We start from the raw sequence: 27965 nt of genomic DNA, 5'->3' as shown, positions 1-27965 counted from the left end.
TAAAATAAAGACAAACAATGCATGTTTTCTTTGCAGTTACTTTTACTGGAAAAAAAAAAAAACAACAACAAAACATTTTTTTTCAAAACATTCAAAATAAAAGACCATTACACAAGATTGCACAATCATTTACAAATGCTGGCAATTTCAGGTAAGTAGGCCTAGTCTCACAGAATCATTGTCTAAGTAGCTTTCTCCATATGCAATACACTGAAAATGCAATTCTCAGAGCTGCTGGGCTGGGCTCAAAGTCCCCTTGGCCAAGCTCACACTGCATTCTATAATTGAATCACACCAGATCTCAGATAGGAACTTTTCAAACAAGATTTCTACATTGAGTGCCATTTAAAATTCCACGTTCTTTCCATTTGCCACCGGCTTTTTTCCAATGTCCTTCACTATTTATCACGCAGTTACTCTCCTCAGTTCGAACATAACTTCTACAGCCTGCACATTCTTCTCAACCACCGTGGTTTTACTGCACAATAACATGACTTATATGTAAATACAGAAACATCTTCAAAGGGGGGAGAAAGAGAAAGGACCACCTGCTATGGAGACAGGTGTGGTAGGTAATTTAGGAAGCCCTGGGAAGGACTTTTCGCCATTCACACAAGCTTGTAAAAAGCAATTATGAAACTTAAAAAAAGAAAAAGAAATCAAATCAGATGTGTGTGTTTTATTCTGCACCATTATGAATTAAACAGGAAGACATCTAATAATGTGCTCTAGTTGCAACGTGAAACACTGAAAGTTAACAGCTTACAAACGTCGCTGTGAATGTTCAGTTCTCTTCTGAGACATGGGGCATACAAAGGAGTCCAATTTCTAGAACTTTCCCCTGGGCTTTGTACTCACACGTGCCACAGATGGACACGCTTTTTCTCCAGAGGACCAGAGTCTGCAATTCCTATTAGATTCAAGTTCAAGGCACCAATTAGCGAGTGCTACATGCTTTATTAATGATATTATGCACCTGTGAGGTCTATTTAGGACCCAGAAATTAGTTAAGAATATATAAGTAGTCTCTTGAAAATATATATCTTATTTCTATATATTTCTCCTTAGAAATTATGTAAAAGCCTAACATAGTTTATGATTTTGATTTTTATAAGTAGTTTTCTCGAACAAACTTACACACAATATTTCCCCTCAACAGTACTGATAAAATACAGGGCACCTTTTTCATTCAAGTATTTGGGTAAAATAGCATACCCTGAGAATTTGGGGTGCAAACCTACACCTTGTAAACTGTAGAATGAAACTCCTCGAGCACCACATAAGAAAATGTATACCATGATAGTTTTTAAACACAAATACTACCATTGAATGTGTTTTCCCATGCACATATACATACTTATCATGAGATTATAGTCACTCTACTTAGGAATCAATACTGTCCTGCAGTCCAAAGTATTAATATTACTCCAGGCAGCGTGAGCATTCGATTTGCAGCAAACACAGACTTTGATTTCTATGAAGTATGAAAACAAAATGTATCTTTTTAAGAGGCAAGGATGATAATGTCAAATCTGAAAATAAGAAAAAAGAATTTATATCACCAGATATTTTCTAGTGATAGGAAGAGGGGTTTGAAATAAATGTTAATAGTTGACATTTATTATAAACATGTCCAAGTTAATTTGTTTTAGCGATAAACTGACATACAGAGAGTCTACAAGCTCAGTCATTCCTATCTAATCCTGAGGGCAATTTCAGTGAGTGCTTTCAAAAACATACATCCTGGTGAATTAAATTTTCATACTGGTTACAAATGTGTTCAGTTTTCCAGAAACAATTCAAATGGGGCATATTTCAAACATGACATTTTACCTAGAAGGAAAAAGAAGATATGGGTTAAGATCTCTGCACACAATGCCCTGTGGTTCTTCCGGACAACTGAACCACACGTAACCCCGAGAGGAAATCGCAAACACGAGATCCTGCAATGCTGATCAGATTCAAGCTCAAGGAGCTCTTAGGAAATGCTTTATTAATGACTTTATGTACATAAAGCAGCGGTCCCCAACCTTTTTGGCACCGGGGACTGGTTTCATGGAAGACAACGTTTCCGCTGACTGGGGGAGGGAAGGTGAGAGATGGGCAGCGGCTGTAAATACCAATGAAGCTTGGCAGCTTCACTCCCGGCAGCCGCTCATCTCCCGCCATGCGGCCGGTTCCTAACTGGCCACAGACTGGCACCCATCAGCGGCCCAGGGGATGGGGACCGCAGACATAAAGCACAACAGGGTAGCTCAGTAGCTAAAGGGACATTGTTAGGATGACAGTTTTATGGGTCAGAAGGCTTCATAGACTCTTGTATGATTCCACTCTGGTTGGAAAAGGAAGGGCATATCACTTCATTTAAATATCCACACAACCTCAGGAAATGACAAAACAGTGAAAATGAGGCTTGAGATTGACCTGGTGCCTGGGAAAATGTCCTTTCCCTGTCACTTGAGGTAGTAAACGGCCTAGCAGCTTAACATGGTTTGGCGAAATAGAGAACCATAAAATTATTAATAAATAATATGATATTCGTAGAACATTATTTTAAACTTACATTTGTAACCACGTGGACATTCACTATGTCCTTGGCAACTTCCCAGAGGGTGTAGCCTCTTGGACAGAATCAGCAAATGAGAAGTTCTCCTTTCTCTCCTAGTTTCTGTCCTAGTTTCCCTCAACGTGAGAATTTCAAGCTCAGATCCGCTGGGGATAAATATTGATCGACAGGGTATGGGCCCCCAAACCCTCAACTCTATGGCACCTTCTAGGGGACTAGGGGTGTCCTTTTGAAGAGCTGGCAAGCACTGACCAAGCAGCATGGCCACTGGGCTTTCCTAAAAGTCACATATGGTTTTATACCAGTCTTACTGGTTTGGGTACCATCCACCTAAATTGTATGTATGTTTCACCAGGTGTATTCAAATACTTGAGATTTTAGGGTGCTACTCTCAGTATTAAAAGTCTGAGATCTTTAAAATGGATTCTACTTTCTCATTTTAATGTTAAGTGACCTTAAACTCAGCCAGTCTCTCCCGAACATGAGGAAGTGTTGATGCTGTAAGATTTATTCCCTGGTGGTGAGAAATTAAGTTCTGGGTGGACCGACTGATTTACCTGGGTAAGAAGACCTCCCTGATAAAGAAACAAATAATAATTTTCCTGAATATGGCACAAGGGCGTCTTTTCTTTATGCAGAGACCAGGTTTCATGTTTCATGTCTCATAAAGGCTATAGCTTCAATTCATAGCTCATGGACCTAATGAGCAATTGAACTAGGACCAAAGCTGGCTATTTCTGCCTCAAACCTTTCCCTTTACCCAAGAAAAGTTCTTTTTTGTTTTTAGAGTAAGATCCCTTTAAGGAAGACCCTAAAGTGAAGCTGAGTTTTTTCTAAAAAGTCTGAGATGAGAAACACAATTACAAAATAGTAACATACAAATCATACAAAAATCATCTTATAATTTTGTACTCACACCTTCTGTCATGAGTAGCATGAAATTCAGTGGTTCCAAGAGGCAATTTTAAGCACAGTCCAAATATCGATGGCCATTAAAATTAAAATAAGGGTCTTTAAAAATTATCAAAATACTTTAGCAAATAAGTAAATAAAAGGAGATTATTTTACAAGCCTGGGAGAACTTTCAGATTATTCCTTTAAAAATTAGTTAAGAAATATTAATATTTCAATGTAAACTCTGCGGAGTATATATTGACATACTTATTAATTATAATAAGCTAAATATTTACTGTCCAATCAACTGTGAACACTCACTCAAATAGCCTTCAGAATTGGGTTACAGCCGAGACAGCACTGGATGTTGATGAAAGATTCCATGATTTGGATTCTCAACATCTCTTAAAACCTGCCTCCTAAGAAGCAAGTGCTGTAATTTGAGGTTGCTGCTTTTGGGGTGGCTAGTCTAGGGCTGGTGTGAATCAGAGGCACATTCGATTCTCTGCCCCCCAACAAGTCATTCTTTGGACTCCAAACAATCCGTGAGAGACAAGAGTATGCAGCTATGGGGGGAATCATTCAAGAAAAAAACGGTTTACACTCACAACAAAGGTTGGATTCTTAAAGGGAAATAGATATTTTATATCTTTTTGAGACTCAAAACTTAATTTTAAAAGCAATCTCTAGCTGGCCCGTACTTTAAGCCATTCTATTTTAAGGCAACAGATAATGTCATGACATCGCACAGATGGGAAAAATAAAACAAAGTACAAATGTTAAAACCACTGCTTTTCACAATCACATTTGTGATTTCACGATCACATCATGCCACACCAAATAAAAGAACATGTAAAGAACAACCAAGAAAATAACTAGGCCTGGCTGGCATGTGATTCAAAGAGCAGAACCATCATATTTAACACCTAAATATGTGCTACAACTCTGCCAGCTAGTCTTGAGACAGTGTAAGGATCTATAAGGAGATTTGTGATCCAAATTATTGAGTTGCTGGCTTGGTTTACAACAGAAACAATCCCATTGTGTTGTATGTTTTAATTGAACCATGTGAACAAAGGGATTGTTTGCCTAGTCACAAGTGCAGGAGGGAAGGAGGTGAATAGAAAGTATATCCTGTATTAAAGTATAAAAAGAAATCGTTTTACAGGGGAAAAACGCAACCATTCAATCAAGCTAGTAAAATTAAAATAACAGAAACTGCCTCAAGAGGGTTGTTTAGGAAAATGGAAACTTACACACTTGGTTTATAAGAAGCAAAAATTAAGAATAACACATGTGGAAGAAGTTTTTCAGATGAATTCTTAGTGCTGTTACAATGCAACTTTCAGATTGAACGAGAATAGTCCATCTTGTCTTGCTCCTATAAAAAAAAAATAGTCAAAGAAAAGAATGTTAGTTCTAAAAGCAAATCTCACTTTTAAAGAGGCAAGAAAAATGTCAAAATATATTTTATTTAACTATTTGGCTAATGTCAATATTAATGGTGAAGTTCATGTTTTAAAATATGTTTGAGAGAATATGGAGCAAGATGGCGGACGAATAACACCGCCAGACAGAGGGTCTCTGCAGAAAAGACCGATTCTAGCAGAAACTAGAGAAAAGAAGCAAGAAGACGAGCATACAGCGGACAAGGGCCGGAAGGAGGGGTACCTGAGACCCCGGGAGACTCCACGGGAGGAGGCTGCGGAGGAGAACTGGAGGCTGAGACCACCGGAGCAGCCCGGAGACCAGCGGCAAGGGTAGGTGGATTTGCTATTTCCCCTCCCCTGCATTCGGGACTGCTGGTGGGCTCCCCAGCGGGTGGAGAGACCTGCGGACATCAGCCCAGAGACTGCCGCCGCCTGCCAACGGTGAGCCTGTAACAGACGTGGCACCAGGTTCCTAACTTCCTCCGGGCACCTCCGTGTGCACGGACCCGAGCCGCGCGGCAGGCGCCATATTGCCTCCTCCCCCCCTCCGCCGACCCTACCCGCGGCTGCCCAGAGAGACAATACAGCCACCAGCCGGAGGCACCTCCAGGGAACGGGACCTTCCCGTTTGGGACCCCGCCCGCCCTCCCAGGTGCTGCTGGCACCTTGTTCCCAGGAAAACGGTGCCGACTCAGAGGCTGAGAGACATAGACCCAGCTTGGGCTCCCTGTGGGTGAATTAGGACCGGAAACCCTCTCCCTGGTGGGAATACAGTTTGAACTCTGGGACCCAGAGGTCGGACCTGCAGACCAGATCCCCTGCACCGAGGGCTAGCATTGCCCGGGGCACAGAAGGATTATACGTGAACAGCCTACTGAGGTCTGTGTGCCTCCAGGGGCGGATCGGGCGGAACGGCGTCCCAGGAGGAGGCTGTGCGCCCAACCCAGGTGGCGTTCCTGTGCAGGGAACCTCCCCGCCGGCATCACAGTCCGGGGAGGCCTGGTGGCTTGTGGTCTGGCCTGCTGGCAGAGGCTCAGGAGTAGCTGCGGAGTTGGGGAGGGTGGAAAGAAGCGAGGCCTGCTGCAGACTGTGGGTCTCAGACAGCCCCACCCCCACACCCAGACTTTCTGGCTGAGCGGGACCATTCCAGCCCCGCCCTGACAGCAGAGAACAGAACTTTGACCCCTGCTAACGGCCTGAGGGCAGGCTTACCCAACCCAGCTCCGCCCAGAACGAGAGCTGATAACAGGACTCAAAATCAACACCATAGCCTGTTCCTCCAAGCAAACGCCACCTACTGACAGGGACAGCATCTTGCACAGCCTTTCCACGGCACCCACTGACTCAATATACAGGGAGTGGTCCAATTTCACCCACAGGCACCACCTAACGCCTCAGAAACTAAACAAGGTGTGTGAATACCCAAACAATAACCTAAGGAAAGAAACAACAACTGATCGACATGGGAAGAAATCAGCGAAAGAACTCAGGAAATATGAAGAACCAAACGGAAAACACACCCCCAAGGAGGAGCACCAGCCCCCTAGAAACGGACACCGACCAAAATCAGGCAACCGATATGACAGAAAAGGAATTTCGTATGTGGATCATAAGAACACTCACCCAGCTGCAACAACAACTCAATAACCAACACCAAGAAAACACAAAAAACCTCCAAGAAATGGAACAAAGGTTCAACAAAGAGATTGACACAGTGAAGAAAACTTTAACCGAAGTCCTGGAGATGAAGAATCAACTCAGAGAACTACAAAATACTGTGGAAAGTCTCAAGAACAGGGTGGATCAAGCAGAAGAAAGAATCTCAGAGCTTGAAGATAACACCTTCCAATTAAATAAATCAGTCACAGAAATACAGCAGAGAAACAAGAGAAAAGATCAAAGTCTACAAGAGCTGTGGGATTATGTGAAAAAACCTAACGTGAGGGTCATAGGTTTAGCCGAAGGGGAGGAAGACAGCACTCAAGGGCTGGACAAGCTTTTTGAAGATATAATAGAGGAAAATTTCCCAGGTCTTGCTCAAAATCTCGATATACAAGTTCAAGAAGCCCAGAGGACCCCTGGGAGATTCAATGCAAACAGGAAGACGTCACGTCATGCAGTCATCAGACTGACCAAAGTATCAACTAAAGAGGCCCTTCTAAGAGCTGTAAGACAAAAGAAGCAAGTGACATACAAGGGAAAGCCAATTCGAATAACATCAGACTTCTCTAATGAGACTTTACAAGCAAGGAGAGACTGGGGCCCCATTCTCACTCTTTTGAAACAAAACAATGCCCAGCCTAGAATATTATTCCCTGCAAAACTAAGCTTCATATATGAAGGAGAAATAAAAACATTCGCAGACAAGCAAAGGCTCAGAGAATTCACCAAGACAAGACCAGCCCTACAAGAAGTACTTAAAACAGCGTTATGCACGGAACATCATAATAATAATCCACGGATATAAAAACAACCAAAACCCAAAGATATTAAAGGCCAGATATTACAATGGCTCAAGACACAAATCATAGCAACAACATCCAACCCAACAGAATGATCAGTAATCTACCTTACCTATCAGTTCTCTCAATAAATGTGAATGGCTTAAACTCTCCACTCAAGAGACATAGGCTGGCTGAATGGATAAGAAAATACAGGCCAAGTATATGCTGTCTTCAGGAAACACATTTAACCTGCAAGGATGCACATAGACTAAAAATAAAAGGGTGGAGATCAATATTCCAAGCAAACAGAAGCCAAAAGAAGGCTGGTGTGGCAGTTCTAATTTCAGACGATTTAGTTTTTAAACCAACAAAAGTAGTAAAAGACAAAGAGGGTCATTATATAATGGTGAAGGGCACAGTCCAACAAGAAGAGATAACAATTTTAAATATATATGCACCCAACTTAGGTGCACCCAGATTCATAAAGCAAACCTTACTGGAGCTAAGCAAATGGATTAATAGCAACTCCATAATCGCCGGGGATTTCAACACCCCACTGACGGCACGAGACAGATCCTCCAAACAGAAAATTAATAAAGAAATAATGGACTTAAACAAAACTCTAGAACAATTGGGTCTGACAGACATCTACAGAACATTCTACCCAAAATCCACTGAATATACGTTCTTCTCATCAGCTCACGGGACATTCTCTAAGATTGACCATATCCTAGGACACAAAGAAAATCTCAAGAAATTTAAAAAAATAGAAATCATACCATGTACCTTCTCAGATCACAGTGGAATAAAACTAGAAATCAACCCTAACAGAAACTCACATTTCTACACAAAAACGTGGAAATTAAACAACCTCCTACTAAATGATTACTTCGTAAATGAAGAAATCAAGACGGAAATAAAAAACTTCTATGAAGAAAACGACAATGGAGAGACAAGTTATCAACTCCTCTGGGACACAGCTAAAGCAGTTCTGAGAGGAAAGTTTATCTCCATAAATGCCTATAACCAAAAGGCAAGAAGATCACAAATAGACAATCTAATGAAACGACTCAAAGAGCTGGAAAAAGAAGAACAGACCAACCCCAAACCCAGCAGAAGAAGTGAAATCAACAAGATCAAATCAGAACTAAACGAAATTGAAAACAGGAAAGCTATTCAGGAGATTAATAAAACAAAAAGTTGGTTCTTTGAAAAAATAAACAAGATTGACACGCCGTTGGCTAAGCTAACGAAAAGCAGAAAAGAGAAATCTCTAATAAGCTCCATCAGGAATAAAAAAGGAGATATCACAACTGATCCCAAAGAGATACAAGATACAATTTATGAATACTACAAAAATCTTTATGCACACAAACTGGAAAATGTGGAGGAAATGGACAAATTTCTAGAAACACACAGCCTCCCTAGGCTCAACCAGGAAGAAATAGATTCCCTGAACAGACCAATCTCAACAGCTGAAATAGAAACAGCAATTAAAAATCTCCCTAAAAAGAAAAGTCCCGGTCCAGATGGCTTCACACCTGAATTTTACCATACTTACAAAGAAGAACTAGTACCTATCTTGCAGAAACTATTCCACAACATTGAGAAGAACGGAAACCTCCCCGACACCTTTTATGAAGCGAATATTACCCTGATACCAAAACCAGGAAAGGATGCAACAAAAAAAGAAAACTACAGACCAATATCCCTAATGAATATAGATGCAAAAATTTTCAACAAAATCTTAGCTAACCGAATACAGACACTTATCAAAAAAATAATCCACCACGACCAAGTGGGCTTCATCCCAGGGATGCAGGGATGGTTCAACATACGTAAATCTATAAATGCAATTCACCACATAAACAGAAGTAAAAACAAAGATCACATGATCCTTTCAATAGATGCAGAAAAAGCTTTTGACAAAATTCAACACCCTTTCATGATACGAACACTTAAGAAAATAGGCATAGAAGGGACATACCTAAAAATGATACAAGCCATATATGACAGACCCATAGCCAACATCATACTGAATGGGGAAAGATTGAAATCATTCCCACTTAGAACTGGAACCAGACAAGGCTGCCCACTATCTCCACTTCTGTTTAACATAGTGCTGGAAGTCTTGGCTACAGCAATCAGACAGGAAAATGGAATCAAAGGTATCCAAATAGGGGCAGAAGAGATCAAACTTTCACTGTTTGCTGATGATATGATATTGTATCTAGAAAACCCCAAGGATTCAACCAAGAAACTCCTGGAACTGATCAATGAATTTAGTAAAGTCTCAGGATACAAAATCAATACACAGAAATCAGAGGCATTCATATACGCCAACAACAATCTAATTGAGAACCAAATCAAAGACTCAATTCCCTTCACAATAGCAACAAAGAAATTAAAGTACCTAGGAATATATTTAACCAAAGAGGTAAAAGATCTCTACAGGGAGAACTATGAAACACTGAGGAAGGAAATAGCAGAGGATGTAAACAGATGGAAATCCATACCATGCTCGTGGATTGGCAGACTCAATATCATCAAAATGTCTATACTACCCAAACTGATCTACAGATTCAATGCAATACCTATTAAAATCCCATCAGCATTCTTCACAGATATAGAAAAAATACTTTTACGCTTCGTATGGAACCAAAGAAGACCCCGAATATCAAGAGCAATTCTAGGCAACAAAAACAAAATGGGAGGCATTAATATGCCAGATATCAAACTATACTACAAAGCTGTAGTAATTAAAACAATATGGTATTGGCACAAAAACAGGAATATTGACCAGTGGAACAGATGTGAGAATCCTGATATAAAACCATCCTCATATAGCCATCTCATCTTTGACAAAGCAGACAAAAACATACGCTGGGGAAAAGAATCCCTCTTCAATAAATGGTGCTGGGAAAACTGGATAGCCACCTGTAGAAGGCTAAAACAGGACCCACACCTTTCACCTCTCACAAAAACCAACTCACGCTGGATAACAGACTTAAACCTAAGATATGAAACTATTAGAACTCTAGAGGAAAAAGTTGGAAACACTCTCCTAGACATCGGCCTGGGCAAAGAGTTTATGAAGAAGTCCCCAAAGGCAATCACAGCAGCAACAAAAATAAATAAATGGGACATGATCAAACTACAAAGCTTCTGCACAGCCAAAGAAATAGTCATGAAAGTAAACAGACAGCCTACAGAATGGGAGAAAATTTTTGCATCCTATGCATCCGATAAGGGACTGATAACTAGAATATACTTAGAACTCACGAAAATTAGGAAGAAAAAATCAAATAACCCCATTAAAAAGTGGGCAAAGGACTTGAACAGAAATTTTTCTAAAGAAGACAGAAGAATGGCCAACAAACATATGAAGAAATGCTCAACATCTCTAATCATCAGGGAAATGCAAATCAAAACCACAATGAGATATCACTTAACCCCAGTGAGAATGGCCTTTATCAAAAAATCTCCAAACAATAAATGCTGGCGTGGTTGCGGAGAGAGAGGAACACTCCTACACTGCTGGTGGGACTGCAAACTAGTTCAACCTCTGTGGAAAGCAATATGGAGATACCTTAAAGCGATACAAGTGAATCTACCATTTGATCCAGCAATCCCATTGCTGGGCATCTACCCAAATGATCCAGTGACACTCTACAAAAAAGACACCTGCACTCGAATGTTTATAGCAGCACAATTCATAATTGCAAGGCTGTGGAAACAGCCCAAGTGCCCATCAATCAAAGAATGGATTAATAAAATGTGGTATATGTCCACCATGGAGTACTATTCAGCTCTAAGAAACAATGGTGATATAGCACACCTTATATTTTCCTGGTTAGAGCTGGAACCCATACTACTAAGTGAAGTATCCCAAGAATGGAAAAACAAGCACCAGATATATTCTCCAGCAAACTGGTATTAACTGAGTAGCACCTAAGTAGACACATAGGTGCTACAGTAATAGGGTATTGGGCAGGTGGGAGGGGGGAGGGGGGCGGGTATATACATACATAGTGAGTGAGATGTGCACCATCTGGGGGATGGTCATGATGGAGACTCAGACTTTTGGGGGGAGGGGGGGAATGGGCATTTATTGAAACCTTAAAATCTGTACCCCCATAATATGCCAAAATAAAAAAAAAATTAAAAAAAAAAAAAAAAAAAAAAATAAACAAGGTGGAACTTGGGAAAAAAAAAAAAAAAAAAAAAAAAAAAAAAAAAATATGTTTGACAAATGTGTTTCTGAACCTACTAAACATTACATAACTTTAAGAAATGCCCAGAGTGGAACCCAAATCAAATCTAATCAACGATTCAAAAATGGTTTTGGAGTTAAATGTTTAGTTTCACTGAAATCATTCATAGCAGACATAAAACACTATAATAGATATGTTCTTAAAATCAGCATGAAGAAGTGATATTTAAATGGAAACATTTGCAATTTAGCATGAATTAGTAATCGAATTAAATGAGTAAACTCTATACTGAGAATTCTTGTAAAGCAAATGATCACTGCCTAAATTATGTGGAATTTCACACTGTGCATTTTGTTTAAAATGAGATATACTGGTTACAACCTATAACTTAGTTAAATCCATTTTAAGACAGCATTAACATGTCCAAAAGCTTACTAAAAATCAGCTATTTCTTTCTATCTTTAGATAGCAATAGTATATAGTATTGATATACTAGAACTTTGCTTAAAGAACTTTTGTTTTAACATTTGGCAGTTGATACTTGAACATAATATTATGAAGACATAAATACAGTAGCCTACAGGTAATATTTGTTAGGGATTAAGAAGACTTATGTGAGAAAAGTATCCAAGGAGTATCTATTAACAGCTACCTAACCAATTATATAAAATCAGAGTAGTGAGGCAGGGGATATTTAAATTCTGTCATCTAGAAACACACCTACTGAAATACATGTTTAAGGAAAAAAAGTCTATAAGAATAATCTGGTTTTATAGCTCAAATGGACATACTTCATGTTTATTGTATTGCTTTGTATTTTATATTGAGAAATAAATGAACTTCAGAATGAAACGGACTATTGTGGGTTTAGAGACCTCCCATTTGCTAAATTTAAGGTTTTCTATTTTAGGACATACAGAGCAGCAACAGGAAAAGAAATTTTAATTATAAGAAGAGAAAGAGAAAATAGGAGACTAACAAGAATAATTTCAGTGTGGATAACCAGGGATTTGACAACTCTGGCTGAATCATATCGTAAGGCAAGGTTTGCAAAGTCTCCTTGTGCAGAGTGAGAAGATGGGGGTGGGGAGAGAGAGGTTATACAATCTATTATTATCATATTTAGGGATTGATCGTCCAGATATTGCCCTTTTGGATTGTCACGGAATATTCCTTCTGTTTACGTTAACTTCGAAGGAAGCTTGTTTGAAATCTTGAAAATAATAAAGTCGGTCCAATTCCTACTAAAGAATAAAAATTGCCAGTATAACCTATCAGAGGCCTCGCAAACTGTCACTGTGGCACAGCGGATCGTGAAGAATCAGTAAAGATGACGGGGTGACTGCGCTGTCTCCGGGGAGTTGGGCTGGGTGACTTCCCAGGATTTTTGGAGCAGAGCACGTGACAGAGGTCAGGGGGGACGCTGGGCCAGATTTTCCTTCTCCACGCAGGCCCAGTCAGACAGGAAAGTCACCACACGCAGCTGGCAAGCCATGCCAGAGCTGCGAACATTCTAGAAGGCCCCGGGGATGGCAGGCTGCCCTGACGTCCAGCCTCTGGCCTGCCCTGCAGGGGGCCAGCCAGCGCATGGGGGACTGCAGGGCTGTGGGCTCGGGCTCCAGTTTGGGGGAACAGCACAGTCCTGGGCTGGTCCCCTGACTCTGCCTGGGGGGTCCGCAGGGTGAGGGCTGATTTTCTTCTCTGATGAGACGCCTGAGACCATCGGGATTCCAAGGCATCTATGAGGTCTGGTCTCCAAGGGAGGCTGAATGCCTACAACGAGCCCTAAACGGTGTGCACAAATCAGATGTGTCTGATTTGCAGATGAGGACACAGTCCCAGCAAGAGCAAGTCGCTGGCCTAGACTGGCACTGGACAGTGTTAAACTTGGAGCCGGGCTGCCGGGCTGCCGGACCTCACATCGCCTGCACTTGTGCTTCAGTGACAGCCACCCGGCTGCGCTTCAGCTGGGATGCTCCCGCCCGCCCGCCGGCGTCCCAGGCGACCCGCCGCACGCCTGCCCTCCTTGCACACAAGACACGGCCCCGCCACCAGGAGCCTCCGCCCTAGAAGATCTGAAACTGGCTCAGGTTTCTTTTGGGGGCATAAAATGTTCTAAAGAAAGCTAATTTTTTTAATCAAAAGAAAAACATACGTAGAGGCTTAGCATATGCTGAATCGCCAGATTCAGGATCAACTTCTTAACTTATTCCCTTTCCCTGCCTTTCCCCTGAACCCACAACACACATGCGTGCACACACGCACACACACACACACAGAGCAGTGAAATGGCTAGGAAATTCTATCTCCTCTTCCATGGGACTTCTATGTTCCCTTGAATGAAACTGAAGTTAGAAAACTAAGCAGCAGAGTAATCAGTCAAACTCCACCTATGTCCTCTCCCTCCCCTCCACGAGGACATTAATGTTTCACATCATCAATCCTTTATCAGCACAACGCGGCCAAGAAGCAAAACGCAATGGCTGGAACATTCTGGAGAAGCAGGCTGTAAGACAGACCTGACACAGAGTGCAGACAAGGGGAGGGGCACAGCTCACAACCGCACTCAGACCGGAAGGCGGAGAGTAAGAGAAGTGGACGAATGGGGCCATCTACAAGAGCAGGGGCCACTAGATTTCCATGACCGTTGACCTGGGATAAGTTATTTTTTTCCTTTGTCAAATAGGGGTTAAAAATAGTACCTACTTGTTTTAAGAATCCAATGGCATCATGTTAAGTGTTGGTATATACTAAATGATAAATACGCATTAGCTATGACTTTTCATGTCTTATTAATTTTAGAGAGGGAAGGGAAGAAAATATACAGGCAATAGAATTACCTGTAGAGAAAGGCACAAAATAGGAAGCTCAAGGAAAGCTATGATCCAATAAAAGGGAAAGGGGGAAGAGAAAAGGCAAAAAAGACATTAAGAAGATAATAAAATAAAACAGCAGCTATATATAGGAATTGGGAAGGAAGCTGCAACCAAGTAGGGAGGGATTAGAAATAAACTAATCGATTTGGGTAAGGAATTATGGAGTGAACTGCAAACGAAATGTCGACCTTGCAGCCTGCAGCCCAGCTAGCCAGCCTGCGTTGGCCGAAGACAGGGAGGACAGCCAGAGTCCCGTCCCTCTGGCGACCTGCCAGGGCTGCACAGAGCTTTCAGTGTTCAGGTGAGGGAGCTGGCAGCACCCACCTAGGCCTGCCCCTTAAGCTGTCCAGTCTGTGATGGAAAAAAAAAACAAAAAACTACAAAAGAAGTGAGGAGAAGGGACGGAGCCAGGCATGTGCACTGAATTAAATCGAGTTGCAGAGAGTGGGTAGTGAGAAACCACAAGGAAGAATAAATGGGAAAAAACCAAAACATTGCAAAGAACAGAAAATGCATTCTCAAATGGCAAGGGAGAAAAACAGGGCCTGGTGGGACAGGCACCAGGAAGTGAGACCATCAAAGAAAAGTGGCCTTAGGGTGAAAGAGAGAAGCAGAAACAGACAGCAGGAAGAACATGCGTTTGCACCGCCACTGCGCTCCAGCCTGGACCAGGCGTGCAGTGTTTACGTTCTGAGTCCCAGCTCTGCCCTGAAGGGAAACTGTGGCTCAAGAAGGGTCACTTGACCTCTCTGAGCCCCAATTTCCTCTTGCAATTTTAACACAAGGGGGCTGGGTTTGATGCCCTAAGTACTGGTCTAGGGCCCCTTTAGAACACTCTTACAAAAATAGCTTTCCCTGAATCCAGCCCTTTCTCTTTCTACTGCAATTGCTGGTGTGTGGGGCTCTATTAGGGGGTTAGAAATAACTCTGAGGACAGAAAAGAAAGATCAACAATGTAGGAGCAACATGAAGCACACTGAGAAATGCAGAAACGAAGTCTTACAGGAAAAAAAAGGACATTCAAACGAAACAACACAATTGCAATACTCTGACGCTGGTACCCACTATTAACAGGCATGGTGCCAACTAAAGGTTTTTTTAAATTAATATTCCATATTTATTTTATGTCTATGCTTTAGTAAATGGTATTTGGTATTAAGTCTCAATTATAATTTTAAAACCAAAATATAACATCTAAGTGGGTGGGCAGGAGAAAGCAGGAAAGAGAATGTCAGGGAAAGGAAAATACAGCCACATGCCTCAAACGGCAGAAAACTAAAACAAAAATTATCGCATCAAAAAGTTGACAAAGATCCCACAGAGAAGAGATTTGCAAAACCAAACTACACACACACAAAATACCTAACAAAAAGAAAAGAGAGAGAAAGTGGTGAAGTTTTGCGTGCCCAGCACCCTGAAGTGTTGTAACCGGGTCACTCTGTGGCCGCCTGGCGTTTGCACTACCGGCTGCCCGGTGGTGACCAGCTTTGTCTATTTATCACAACGTGCGCTGGCATTACCAAATAATAATCAAATAAACAATAGTATCAATTATCTTTTTCGATAGGGTGTGGCATGGAAAAGTTTGAGAAATACTGGAGTATTGATCACAGGACGAAGAGAAGAAAAATCCTCCTATAAAATCAGAAATAAATAAAGGAAAATTCATAATAGAATAATCAGAAAGATACCAGCAGCTGGTTATGCTTAACACAGGGAGGAAAAAAAGCAAAGCTCCCTGTTGCAACGTGGTGCTAAAAATAGAGGATGAAATACTTATTATTTGAGCCGGAAGGCATCTTAAAGGTTACGAGGGTTCTTGAACACTGGGCTTGCAGCTGAGTCTGTACAGGTCTGTCTCCTCCTTGGGGGGGGGGGGTCGGGGGGAGGGGCAGGCTCCTGCCATGTGGGACTGTGCCGGGTCACATGGGGGTTTGCAGCTGCACAGAAGAGCACACAGGAGCTGGTAGAGTGCAGACAAGTCATTCACGTTTGTTGAATGAATGAGAGAATTGGAGCACTTGGTCCCAACATTCACTTTACAAACGCTCAGAGAGGCAAATGAAAACACAGACAGTCAATGCCAAATGTCACCAGGGAGATCCCAGATGTCCTCGCCAGTGCAGGGACCACTGCACCTCCTCTGCCATCCTTCCTTCAATCCACGCATCCTGCTAAGGAACACAAAGAGGGGTCTGCGGGGAGCACGGTGTGGCCAGGAGTTCTGAGCCACCTCCGCAGGTCCTGGCCCTCTCCTTTCTGAGGATCCCAGCAAAACCATTTCTGTCTAAGTCCCAGTTTTCTTCTCTGTGAAATATCGTGGTTGCATCAAATCATTTACACAACTTCTCAGTTGAAAGGGAGACATACAACCCTACTCCACCTCAAAAACACAAATCTCTTCCATAAGTCTGATTTTCAAAGGAAAAATCGAACCGAAGCCACCTCTCGAGATTTCTCCTACTGACCACTCAAATAGCATCAGCTGGGTTTTTGAAATGTCTTAAGTGTTTAAGGAACTTTTCACACAAGGAAAAGGGATGCTACACACTTTTCAAAAATCTATTTGACTTTTCTTTGGGAAGTGGTATAGAACTTTCAGGAAGGTAAATTTTGAAGGATTTTAATTCATTATTTGAGTTTGGCTAAGTCAGTTTTTGCCTGCACCCAAAAAGCTAACATTTAGTTCCTATTTAAGACTATTCTTCTTAAATCAAGAAACCAGCTTTTGCCTATCTATCTTTTTTCTGTGTATCTTTAGGATTGTTCACTAAAATAAAGGTTGTGCTTTCAAAATGGGAAAAATTTTCAAAAATCACTACTGAAGTCTCAAACACTAAACTCTCTGATGCCTGTGTCTGGTGGAAGCAACTCCAAGTCTAGTCTCTGCAGACTCCGAGCTGGCAGGAGAAAGGCCAAAAGCAGCTGCTAAGCGGACGCTGAGCAAGTGTGTGCCCCGGTCCTCCCTCCTCCCCCCTGTCCTCCCTTCCCCTCGCCCCTGCACCTCCACAGCCTGCACAAAGGCCTCGCAGGATTAGCCAGCCTAAAATAGCCCTAGGTAAACATGCCACCTGTCCAGGAAATTAAAACACTTTTGCCTACGGCCTACTCTTCCTTTTGCAAAACTGGTTCTCTCATTCTGACTCTCCTTCCCATGCAAATTGAATGTTTTCTTTGTTTCTATACCAAAGAAAACATCCATTATTTATCTTTAATTTCCTCCCTCCCCTCTTTATTTGGGATCATCACACAGGGCCTGGTGCAGACTCCTGGAGAAGAGTTCAAGAAGAGTTCAAAGAATCTATTTCTAGATTGCAGCTAAAACGAGACTTAGGCTTTCACCTGAGTTCTTAGAGAAAGACCCGAGGAGTTTTGGACAGTGACTAATATTGTCTTACAGGAGAATGAATGTAATAATATTTAGGAACAATCCCCTAATTTGAAAAAGGTTTTATAGCTTTCAATATGCTGTTAAATCATCTGACATTCAGTTACAAGCTGAGGGATAGATATTATTGTCCCCACTAGAGACAACACATGAATGCTATAGTTTTTCATGCTGAAGATCACACTGCTGGTGACAAATCTGTGTAAGTTTATAATCCACTGATCCTAATTCCTAAAGGATGGCTCTTTTATTGTGCAAAGCAACAATGTTCCTCTGTTCCTTTTCAGTTAAATCAGGGAAGAGAGAAATGGCTTATTTCTATTATAGAAGTATAAGTAGGGTTTCTCTTCTAGTCCTTTTTTTTGGTTCAGTATATGATCTGACCAAGAAGTGAAAGTCCTAGAAGCATTTATGATCTCACCCTTCCTAGTATGAAGAGAACAAGAGCACGAGGGGCAAGTTTGTCCCCACTGTTCTGCCACCTTTGCACTCCCATCAGAGGGTGTCTTTGCCCCGTCTTGCAAGTTTGACCTGAAATGTCCTGGTTTGAACAGGCCAAGTTCGCTCTTCCTATCGAGTTCCACGGGCTGTGTTTACAGCAGGGACTCCTGTGTGTGGCTTTGCATTGCCCTAGGTGGCAGCGATCTATTTTCTCTCATCCCCTTTACATAGCAATAAGTGTGGAAGTTGATCCTTTTTGGAAAAAAGAGAAAACAGATATGAAAATGAGTGCCTTGGGTGGTTGGCAGTGAAGCTTAAAGGACTCAGCCGGAAGGAGCTGGAAGAAACAGGGCAACTGCGCTCAAGGAGAAGCCCAGCTCCGCCCTCACCTCGCGTCTCCTGGAGATCACACTCGCGTGTGCGCGTGAAAGACACACTGAGGACCTCAGACTCGCCCTAAGAAAATCGTTCCAATCAACTGGAAAGTGGAAAACGATAGTTTAAAAAACACAGTCCCTTTGTATAAGCAATTTCAAGAGGAAGAGAGGGAAGAAGCATTTCTGCAGATTCTAGAAAACCTGTCTTCGACTCTCGTTACTCCTGGGGCCCAAACAGATTAAAGGGGTGTCCAGTGACCTCCCAGGACGTTCGGTGCCTTCTGTCGCCGGCGCTGCCAGGAGCGCAGAGCGGGGCTCGCCCCAGGAAACCAGGCCGGGAGCACAGAGCGGGGCTCGCCCCAGGAAACCAGGCCGGGTGGCCGCGTGCCCGCCCTGCCGGCCCCAGCAACGCGGAGGGCCGGGCCCAGGCTCGCCTGCCTCCCAGGCAACGTGGAAAGGTGCAGGGAGGGGCCGGCTGTGGCACTGACCAGCGTGGACAGGAGGAAGTCTGGCAGGAAAACCAGCTCCTTCATAAATGGACCGGGTTTGTTCTAGCCTTCCAGACTGCCCGTTTCTAGAACCATCCTCGTCTGCCGTAAGTCTCCCACTTCAGGGACAGGACTGTCCTTACTCTCTTAAGCCTGGTTACCAGGAACAAGTCACTTACCGGCGCTGCTCGCTTCTCCCGGGCGCCCGTCAGTCATCTGTGCTCCACCACGAAGCTCATGGTGGTGCCGTCGAAGGACGGGGGCGCGATGAGCCGCGGGCCCAGCGGCTGCGAGGTGATGCTGATGACAGGCTTGCCGTGCAGCTGGGCGAAGCCCTTGGCCCCCACGAGCTGGGGCGCGGCCACTGGGGCTGCGGAGGAAGAGGAGGCCGGAGACTGACCGGAAGCCACGAAGTACGGGGCCTCCGTGAAGGCCGCAGCGGCCTCTCCGCGGGGGGGCTCCGCCGCCACCGGGGACAGCTCGCCGGCCCCGGCGCGGGCGGCCGGCGCGGGCTGCAGGGCGTTGGCGGGCAGCACGGTGGGCAGAAAGCCCGGGTAGATCATGTAGGTGGGTCCGTAGGCCCCGGGACTCAGGGCCACGGGGGGCACGGGGAAGGGCACGGGAGGCACGGCCTGCTGCTGGGGGGTCACGGGCACGTCCACGTACTGCCCGGTCTCGGGGTCGAACAGTCTCCGCGTGAGGGGCTGCACCGGCGTGTCCACCAGGTAGTACTGGCCGGTCGCCACGTCCAGCAGCATCTTGCGCTGCGTCTGCGGGGGCTGCGGCTGCAGGAAGGGGTCTGCGGGGGCCGCGGCCGGGCCTGCGGGGGCGGGCGCCGGCATGCCGGGCGGCGAGAGGCACAGCACCTGCGGCGGGGCGCCCTGCAGGGCGAAGGGCAGCGGCTGCTGGCGGTAGAGGGCGGCGGGGGCGCGCTCGGGGCTCTGCGGCCCTGTGGCGGCGGCCGCTGCCTCCCGCGGGGGGTCGGCTTTCGTGCGCCACAGGGGCCGGCTGGCGCCGCCCACCTGAGAGCCTCTGGGGCTGCTGGGGACCTGACTGCGGGCGCTCAGGGGCGGCAAGCTGCAGAGGGTGGCGGCCGAGGCGGCGGGGGCGCCCTCCCTCGCAGCCCCCGGCCGGCCCGGGGGCGCCCCTGCGGCAGAGCTTCCTTTCAGGGGCATGGCCAGGTAATGCTCGCAGTCGCTGTTGCTCTTCTCCAAACTGCCGCCACTTTTCCTGCTGGCCACCTCATCAGGAGGTGCCTGGGTGGCCGGAGAGATCCTGAGGGACCGGAGTCCCTGCGATTTGACGCCCTGGGCCGCCGAAGGACTCTCTGGAGAGGACCCTTGTGGGAACTTGCCGGCGACGCCCCCCGTTTTCTGGGTGCTGCTGGCGCTCACGGTGAACACGCTCCGGCTGCCGGGGAGCGGGGGCAGGGGCTGCAGCGGCTGCAGGGGCTGGGTCCTCTCCGCGTCCTTGTGGGCCGGGGGGATATAGAGCGACCGCGGCCGCTGCCGGGCGAGGCTCTCGAAGGCGGCGGCCCGGGCGGACACGCTGTCAGCGCTGGGGTTGGAGTTTCTCCGCTGCAGACGCTCCGGCGGGGCACCTCGCAGCAGCACCTCGCCTTTGCGTCCCGTGCCCCGCTCCGCCACGTCCCCCAGCCGCTTGGCCGGCTTGTCGTGGTCTCCCTCCGCACCCACGCCCGCGTCCCTCTCCTCGCTGGCGATGAGCGACAGCACGTGGCTGTCCGCCACCGTGGGCAGAGCGTCGCCCTTGCGCTTCCACTCGTTGCGGCCGAAGCTGTACAGCTCTTCCATGGAGCGCACGGCGGCCGTGAGCTTCTCCAGGGCGTTGCGGGCGGGCCTGGGGGCCTTCCCGTCCTCCCCGCCCTCCTCGTCCTTGAGCTTCTCTGGGGTCTTCTGGGCAGAAGCCTTGGAGACGATCTTGAGCACCGGCAAGTATGAGCCCTGCTCGGGCTTGTTGGGGGCGATGGTGGCCACGGGCAGCCTGCCAGACGCCCTGTGCACCAGGACCGTCCCTTCCGGGGAGGACGGGCTCAAGGCGCTGCTGCTGCTGCTCTTGCCCGTGCCGTCCCGCGGCTCCCGGTCCGCGCCGTCCTCCCTCGGGTTCACCACGGCCTGGCACGTAATCACCAAGGGGGACAGGGATCCCGACCCGCCAGCTGCAGCGGCCAGCTGCCGGGGGGTGGGCCCTGCCAGCCCCTGCTCCGGAGTAACACTGCCCTTGTCACTGCTGTCCCCCGACCCTTTGATGAGCTTCCTGACGTCTCTCACCTGGTGCAGAGGGCCTTGCGCCTTGGACTTGTCCCTGACGTCTCTCACTTGGAAATGCGGCACTTTCTCCAGGTTGTCCCCGCGGAAGAGTTTCTGCTGTGCCCTGCTGTTGTCCTCAACGGTCTTGAAGAGGTTGGAGGCGCCGCCGCCGGCCAGCCTGGGCGTGAGCAGCTTGGCAATGTTGAAGTCCGAGCTCGGCTGCTGCACGCTCCCCAGCCGGATCTTGATCTCGGGGGCCTTGGGCCTGATCACGGCCGTGGACGTGGCCTGGGCAGCAGGGTACTTGGTGGCCTGCTTCCCCGGCTGCTTGTCTCTGGGCGCGTGCTGGATGTTGGGGACAAACAGGCGCGACATGATGGTGGGCTTGCTGGCGGAGATCTCCCCGAGGTCCGCCCGCCAGTCGGCCCCTTTGGGGAGCTTCAGCCGCCCGCCGCCCGCGCGCCCGTCGCGCTTCTCCGCCTCCTTGTCCTTCCAGGAGCGGAAGGCGCTGTTCTGGCTGCGCAGGAAGATGCCCTTGACCGTCTCGGAGGCGCTCTTTTTGATCTCGCACACTTCTGTGTGTCCCTCGGCCAGACTCCGGCCCGAGCCCGCGCTGCCCTCCCGCGGGGTGCTGGCTTTGAACACGGGGGACCGAGACCCGTCCCCGCCCGCGTCCGCGGCGCTGCCCGCCGCGCTGCCCGCCACGCTGCCCGCCACGCTGCCCGCCGCGCACTCCGAGCCCGCGTCCGAGTGGCGGGAGCCCTGTCGCTGCAGCCCGCGCTCCCGCGGCCTCTCCGCCCCGGCAGGGCCCTCGGCGTCCCTGGGGGCGCCGGGCAGGTTGCGGTGGGACGTGTCGGTGACCTCTCCCCTCTCCATTTTGAACTCGTGCTCCCGCTGCATCTTCTTGGAGATGACATTTTTGAGCAGACTGGAAGCGAACCTGGACTTCTGGGGGCCGTCGGCCCGGGAGCCGGGCTTGCTGCCCTCGGAGGCCTCCGAGCCGTCGTCCGTGTACACCGAGCCCGGCCCCTTGCTGGAGCCCTTGGCGGCCCCGCAAGGCCCGGTGGCGGCGCTGGCTTTGCTGTCACTGCGGAGGTTCAGGGGCTCGAGCAGGGTGACGACGCGGGCGCCCGTCTGCACCTGCTTCTGGAAGCACAAGGGCGTCTCCACGTGTTTGATCTCCCCCTCGACTTTGCTGACCACGAACTCCAGGGCCTTGGTCTGGGACCTCTTGGCCTGGATGTAGAGCTGGTCTGCGGCCGCCCTGGCCCCGCCGCCCTTCCTGAGCCCGGCGGCCACCGAGGCGGCGCTGCCCCTGAGCAGGCTCTGCTCCACGCGCGCGCCCACGCCCCCGCATTTTAGGTCCAGGAAGGTGGACCAGCGCCCGAAGCCCACCTCGGAGAGCGTGGCGGAGGACTCCCGCGAGCTGATGTTCAGAGCCTCAAAGTAGGGGTAGGCGAGGCTGCGGAAGGCCCGCGAGGTCAGGTTACGCACCTCCTTGTCCGCGTCGTCCAGCTCGCTCACGGCGCTGGAGGCCCCGCTGGAGTAGTCCGCGAGCTCCTTCGCCCGGACCGCCCCGCACCGGGTGTGCAGGCGAGCAGGGACGGCGATGAATTTCTTTGCATGTTCCAGAGCCACGGCTGCAGCCGGGTTTCGCTTCAGTGAACTGGACTTGTGTTCGGCAGCTGTGGAGACGCGGAGGCTCATGTCGCCTTCATGCTTGGCAGCGTCAGTAATGTTTTGCTTTGCACGCACGTTGCTAGGCTCATTTATAGCCCGGGAAGCCGGCTTGATTGATAGGAGGATCTGGCCTGCTGCACTCCCACAGCTGCCCGCCGCGGCTGTCCCTGAAGCCGCCCCCGGGGACCCGGGCTCGCGCAGGAGGGCCGTGCCAGGCGCGGCGGGCGGGGGCGTGGGGCCGCCGGCGGAGGGGCCGCTGCCCACTTCGGTGCTGCTGGTGTCGCGACCGCTGCGCTCTGCGTCCGGCCGGGCCAGGTCGCTGCTGCTGGGGCTGGGCGTCCGGGTGGCGTGCGTGCTGGGGGTGGTGCTGAGGTAGCCGCTGTTGTCGTCGTCCTCTTCTGTCAGGGTGGTGACCTCCCCTGGGGTCTCGTCGCTGCCACCGAAGGAAGCATAGTCCACGAACGAGTAGATCACGTTGTTGTCCTCAAAATCCCAGCGCGAGGCCAGCCCCACGTCGAAATCCGTGTCCTGCTCCGCCTCGCTCAGCTGGATCTCATGGGTGGTGATGTAGTGAGCCTCTCGTGCTTTGGGGGGGTCCCTGCTGCCCTGGGACTTGGCAATGATGTCCCTGCACTCTGTGCCTTCTCCTTCCCCTCCTCCCCCCGCCCCTCCTCCCCCCACTCCCGATCTTCCCCCTCCTCCTCCTCCCCCGGGCTGGCACCCCTGGCTCTCACCGCTTTCGCTCTCAAAGCCTAAGGATGACGAGGAGGTGGCCAGAGCCCCAGTCGAGGCGGTGGAATCTTCCATTTGGGAAAGGCCGTTCTCTTCTCCTTTGTCCACGGGGGAGGAGGAGGAGGAGGAGGAAGATGAGAAGCTGCCACCCTCACCGGTGGCGGAGAGCTGGGGTCTGCAGGGCTCGCAGGAGGCAGGATCGCGCCGGGGGCTTGGAGCCTTGCGAGCTCGTCCGCTCGGTTCCTCCTGGGCGTTCTCCTCGGGGCTCCCGGGGGCACTCCGATGCCCGGGGCAGGGCCCCGGGGTGCGTTTCAGGGTCCGGGGGCTCGGGGCCTGGCCTCCAGCCGAGGCGCCCATCTCCGCGCACTCGGCCTCTGGCGGGGAGGTGGCCGGCGGCTCGGGCGGCGGCCGCAGCTGCTGCCGGGGCTCCCGGCCGTCTGGAGCTCGGCTCGGCCCGGCTTCCACTTCCAGCAGCCTGGCCTGCGAGCTCCGCGCGGCAGCGGCGCCTTCCATGCGGAGCCCTCTCCCGGCCTTGAGCGACAGGAGCAGGCAGTGGTGAGCGCTGGGGCTGTCCCGCGCCCCGCTCTGGCCCCGGAGGGGCTGCAGAGTGGCCCGAAGCAGGACCCCACGTGCCCGGACTGGCCCTGAGGCTGCAGACGCCGCTGTCACCGCCGCCACCGCCTGCCAGGTCCTCAGCCCCGGCGGCGGGCAGGCAGCGAGCCCGGGGGCCGGGGCAGCGGCGGAGGGGGCCGCGGGCCGGGGGGCGGCTGCTCTGGCCGGGACTGCCCCGCCGCCGAGCTGTCCCGCCCGCTCGTCTGCCCGGCCGGGAGTCTGAATGCCATCGGCCACGCACGGAGCAGCATCTGCAGAGCGACCCCGGGACTCCCGGAAATGGAAGGAAAGCATGTGCTGGTTCTTGTGAAGCCCGGTCCCTTTCCTGGATGGGGCGACAGAGGGTCACGTCATTCCAGAAATATTTTTAGTGCCCGTTCCCTCCTCATGCCGAAACCGCACTCGAGGGTAGGGAGAAGAGGCTCCGAAGAGATGAAAAGAGAAGGCTGGGGGTGGAGGAGGCATGTGGGTTCTAATTCGAATCAGCCAAATGTTCTGTGTAAGCTGTCACCGAGGCGTCTAGCAAGTGCGCAGTTATTCTTTCCTCTCTGCCACCTTTCAGTCTCAAGCCTCTGATTAAATGGGCTCTTTCCCCCCTTGTTCTTGAAATTCAAATTTTGCACTGCATTTCAAATCAACTAAGGACACTCCGGAAATATCTAAAAATCTCCCTTGCACATATATGGTAGCTTTATATTTGCCACAAAATCCATGCATTTCTTTTTCTTTGGAGAGCCAAATCAGAGGAGTTTGGGTAATAAAACTTTTCATAGGAATAGAATATTCCATCCTTCTTTCCTCAAAGATACACTCTATGAAACATGCTCTTTTTCAAAATAGGAAGAATGCCTTCTAAAATCCTTACTGTGTTGACTAAAAGTATAAAAGGGCAATTTTCCAAGACCTAAAACTTAACACTTGAAATAAACTTAATTATCGTCACTAAAAAGGAGCATATGGAGCCAAAATTGACACTATTTCAAATCCCTACAATACCTAATCAATCTCCAGAAAGTTCCCTGAACTTGGAAAAGCGTGGAAGACAATAAACCAGGAATTAAATATAGCCTGACTGGGGCCTCAGGAGTCGGGTTCGCTGGCGGAATGCCAGGCGGGCAAGGCACGGAGTCAGAGAGGGAAAGAACGACGAATCCACTTACCCTTCAAGAGTACAGTGCAGCTTGGAGGGAGGTTCAGAGAAGAAATGTGACCCACTGGCATGCCCCAAGGAAACGAAGCCAAAATCCCAGTTCGCTAGCTCTGAGGTGCATCCATTCGAGATAATTCAGGAGTGCAAGAAAACTTGCCAGGCAGCCCAAGATGGGGGCCGTGCTGGCCATCCTCAGAGCAGGGTCCCTGGGTGCTATCAGGGAAGAACAACTCTTGACTTTGGTGCGATGTGGCCCTGATCACCTGCCAGGCCCGATTGCGCCACTATACATAGTCTATGTGTCACTTATGCCGATTGAATAAAGCACTATTTTAAACATCCACATTTGTGGGAACAAAAATAACATCATCAACCATCGCTTTCCAACATGAATGCCACCCCCACATAGAAAAATGTTCCTTCCTCTAAGCAGGCATGTGGATAGGTATGGAGTGGGAGCCCCTAACAACGGGATCATCTACCTTCTCAACTTGGGACGTGGACAGCACAGCCCTGAACAGAAGCAAGCCCACGGCAGCTCCCTTCTGCCCACGCCACTGCCATGAAAAACACAATGTAAAGAAGGACTGGAACTATCCAGAATCCCAGTGCAGCTATAAAGCCAGAGCTCCAGGTGAAGAGGGTAAAAGAGAAAAGGAAAAGGAAAGAAACAAAGAGAAAGAGAAGGAAAGAACCAGAAAGAGAGAGGGAGAATTTGCTAAATTTGCAATCAACTTTTTGATTATGGAGAACTATGTTTATTGGCACAAAAATCTTAGATTCTTAATAATAATAATAATAATCACAACTAAGACATATAGAGTTTACTATGTGCCGAGGACTACTTGAAACCCTTTTTAATGCGTGTATACCAATTTATTTAATCCTCATAACAACTTGATGAATGAGGTGGAATTACTGTTCTGATTTAATAGATGGGAAAGGGGAGGTGCAGAGATGTTAAGAAATTAGGAGGCAGAATTCAAACGCAGGCAGTCTGGCTACAGAGCTTGGACCATAACCATCATGCTATTAATACCCAGTCTTGGTGACTTCCAAGCTCAAATACTCTTCAGGGCACCCAGATTCTCAATTAGAAGGGAGCAACTTATCCACTCGGCAGTTTCATTTTATCTGAATGAACACAAATAAACTCTGTGTTTATTTGTTTTGTTTTGTTTTCATATAATCAACCTGTGTACACATTTCGTACTCAGGGGTTAAGGATCATGATCCTATAAATAAAATGAAATAAAATATACTTGGCTCCTTCAGGCAAGCAGAGTATTTTCAGCATCCCATTTTAATTTTGCTTTGAGGCTGACCGTGCCTTGGACAGTCAACCCTGAACACCACCCCAAGCGCTGTGAGCCGTACGGCCCCGCCACTGAACAGAAGGCAGCGTTTCTGCCCATCACGGCAATTATAGCCTAAGGAGGAATTTTTCCAGCACTTTTCATATGGCCCTGTCTGTCATGACGACCCAGCAGTTTCTCCCTGCAGTTGGCGAACTACAAAGTTGGAAGGTCACATGCCCTGGGTGCAGATTAAAACATAATTGCTTAATACACAGAGTTCTGCAAATCCACCTCCAGAGTCCTGCAAAGAGCATGGCCCTAGCCCAAGCTCCCCGAGAGGCAAAAAGAGCAGGTTGTTTTGAAAGAGATACTCACCTTCAGAGTGTCTGTGTGGCTCCTTTACTGCTTTCTATCTAGACGAATGCCAGGGTAGGAAAAAATAGGCAGAGAAATCTTTTTCAAATAAAGTGAATTTCCAAGTGGTCGGGTTTAATTTGAACCACAAATTCTCTTTAAAAATAAAAAAAAAAAGCCAAAAATTTGTAATATGACAGGCTCAAAAGAAAAATGAAGAAACCTCATAAATGGAATAATAATGCCCAATGATAGGCCAAAATAAGATGCTTAAGAACCCCAAACTGCTTACCCTCGGCATGTTCTGGGGCAGTCTACGTTACTATGAAAACAGATGCTCTCAATTCTGTTGAAATTATTTGCAGTCATTTGATAGCCGTAGCCTTTTATTCCTTAATATGCCTACAGTCATTTTATTTTTTTTACAGATGAACTCAGTGATTGCCTACCTGATCTCAGCTCTTGAGCAATTAACAGTGACTAACATCACCACATTAAACCACGTTAAGCAGGCGAACTTGCTAGATCAGACAAGGTATATACTCAGTTGATAACTTTATATGGAAATTTGAAGAGCAACAAAAGAAATGACTCAGTGCCATTATTTTTGTCTCTCCAGAGAAAGTTTCTTAGCATTCCCTGAAAGCCTTGTGAGATGATCGTATGTAAAAGAATGAAGGCCAGGCTGTCCCATAGCAGTTGGTGAAAGGGTACGATTATATTTAGGTCTCTGGCAGGGGCATGGCATGATAAA

At 47.9% G+C, this 27965-nt stretch overlaps 1 protein-coding gene across 3 annotated transcripts; it reads right to left on the bottom strand.

Moving 5' to 3' along the window:
* Positions 1 to 417: 417 nt before the first annotated feature.
* Positions 418 to 27598, bottom strand: C29H4orf54 (chromosome 29 C4orf54 homolog). Of its 3 annotated transcripts, XR_001147202.2 has the most exons (4): positions 25570 to 27598; positions 19298 to 24734; positions 4717 to 4841; positions 418 to 1532 (listed from the first exon to the last, which is right to left on the bottom strand). XR_001147202.2 is itself a non-coding variant. In XM_012738405.2 (3 exons), the coding sequence occupies exon 2, from the start codon at positions 24701 to 24703 to the stop codon at positions 19331 to 19333; it is 5373 nt and encodes a 1790-aa protein (XP_012593859.2). In that variant the 5' UTR covers positions 24704 to 24734; positions 25570 to 27598; the 3' UTR covers positions 418 to 4841; positions 19298 to 19330. The 3 variants fall into 3 exon arrangements, 2 of the variants coding, with proteins under 2 accessions (XP_012593859.2, XP_075854758.1); XM_012738405.2 differs by having other exon boundaries at positions 418 to 4841; XM_075998643.1 differs by having other exon boundaries at positions 418 to 4841; positions 27233 to 27598.
* Between the last annotated feature and the right edge of the window lie 367 nt (positions 27599 to 27965).

Source organism: Microcebus murinus, chromosome 29 (assembly GCF_040939455.1).
Source record: "Microcebus murinus isolate Inina chromosome 29, M.murinus_Inina_mat1.0, whole genome shotgun sequence".
In the NCBI taxonomy this organism is placed as follows: domain Eukaryota; kingdom Metazoa; phylum Chordata; class Mammalia; order Primates; family Cheirogaleidae; genus Microcebus; species Microcebus murinus.
This window is presented reverse-complemented; position numbering and strand designations above follow the sequence as displayed.

What these genes read in the sequence shown, in the direction of transcription:
- C29H4orf54 (XM_012738405.2), bottom strand. Translation starts at nt 24,703, where the DNA reads ATGCTTTCCTTCCATTTCCGGGAGTCCCGGGGTCGCTCTGCAGATGCT.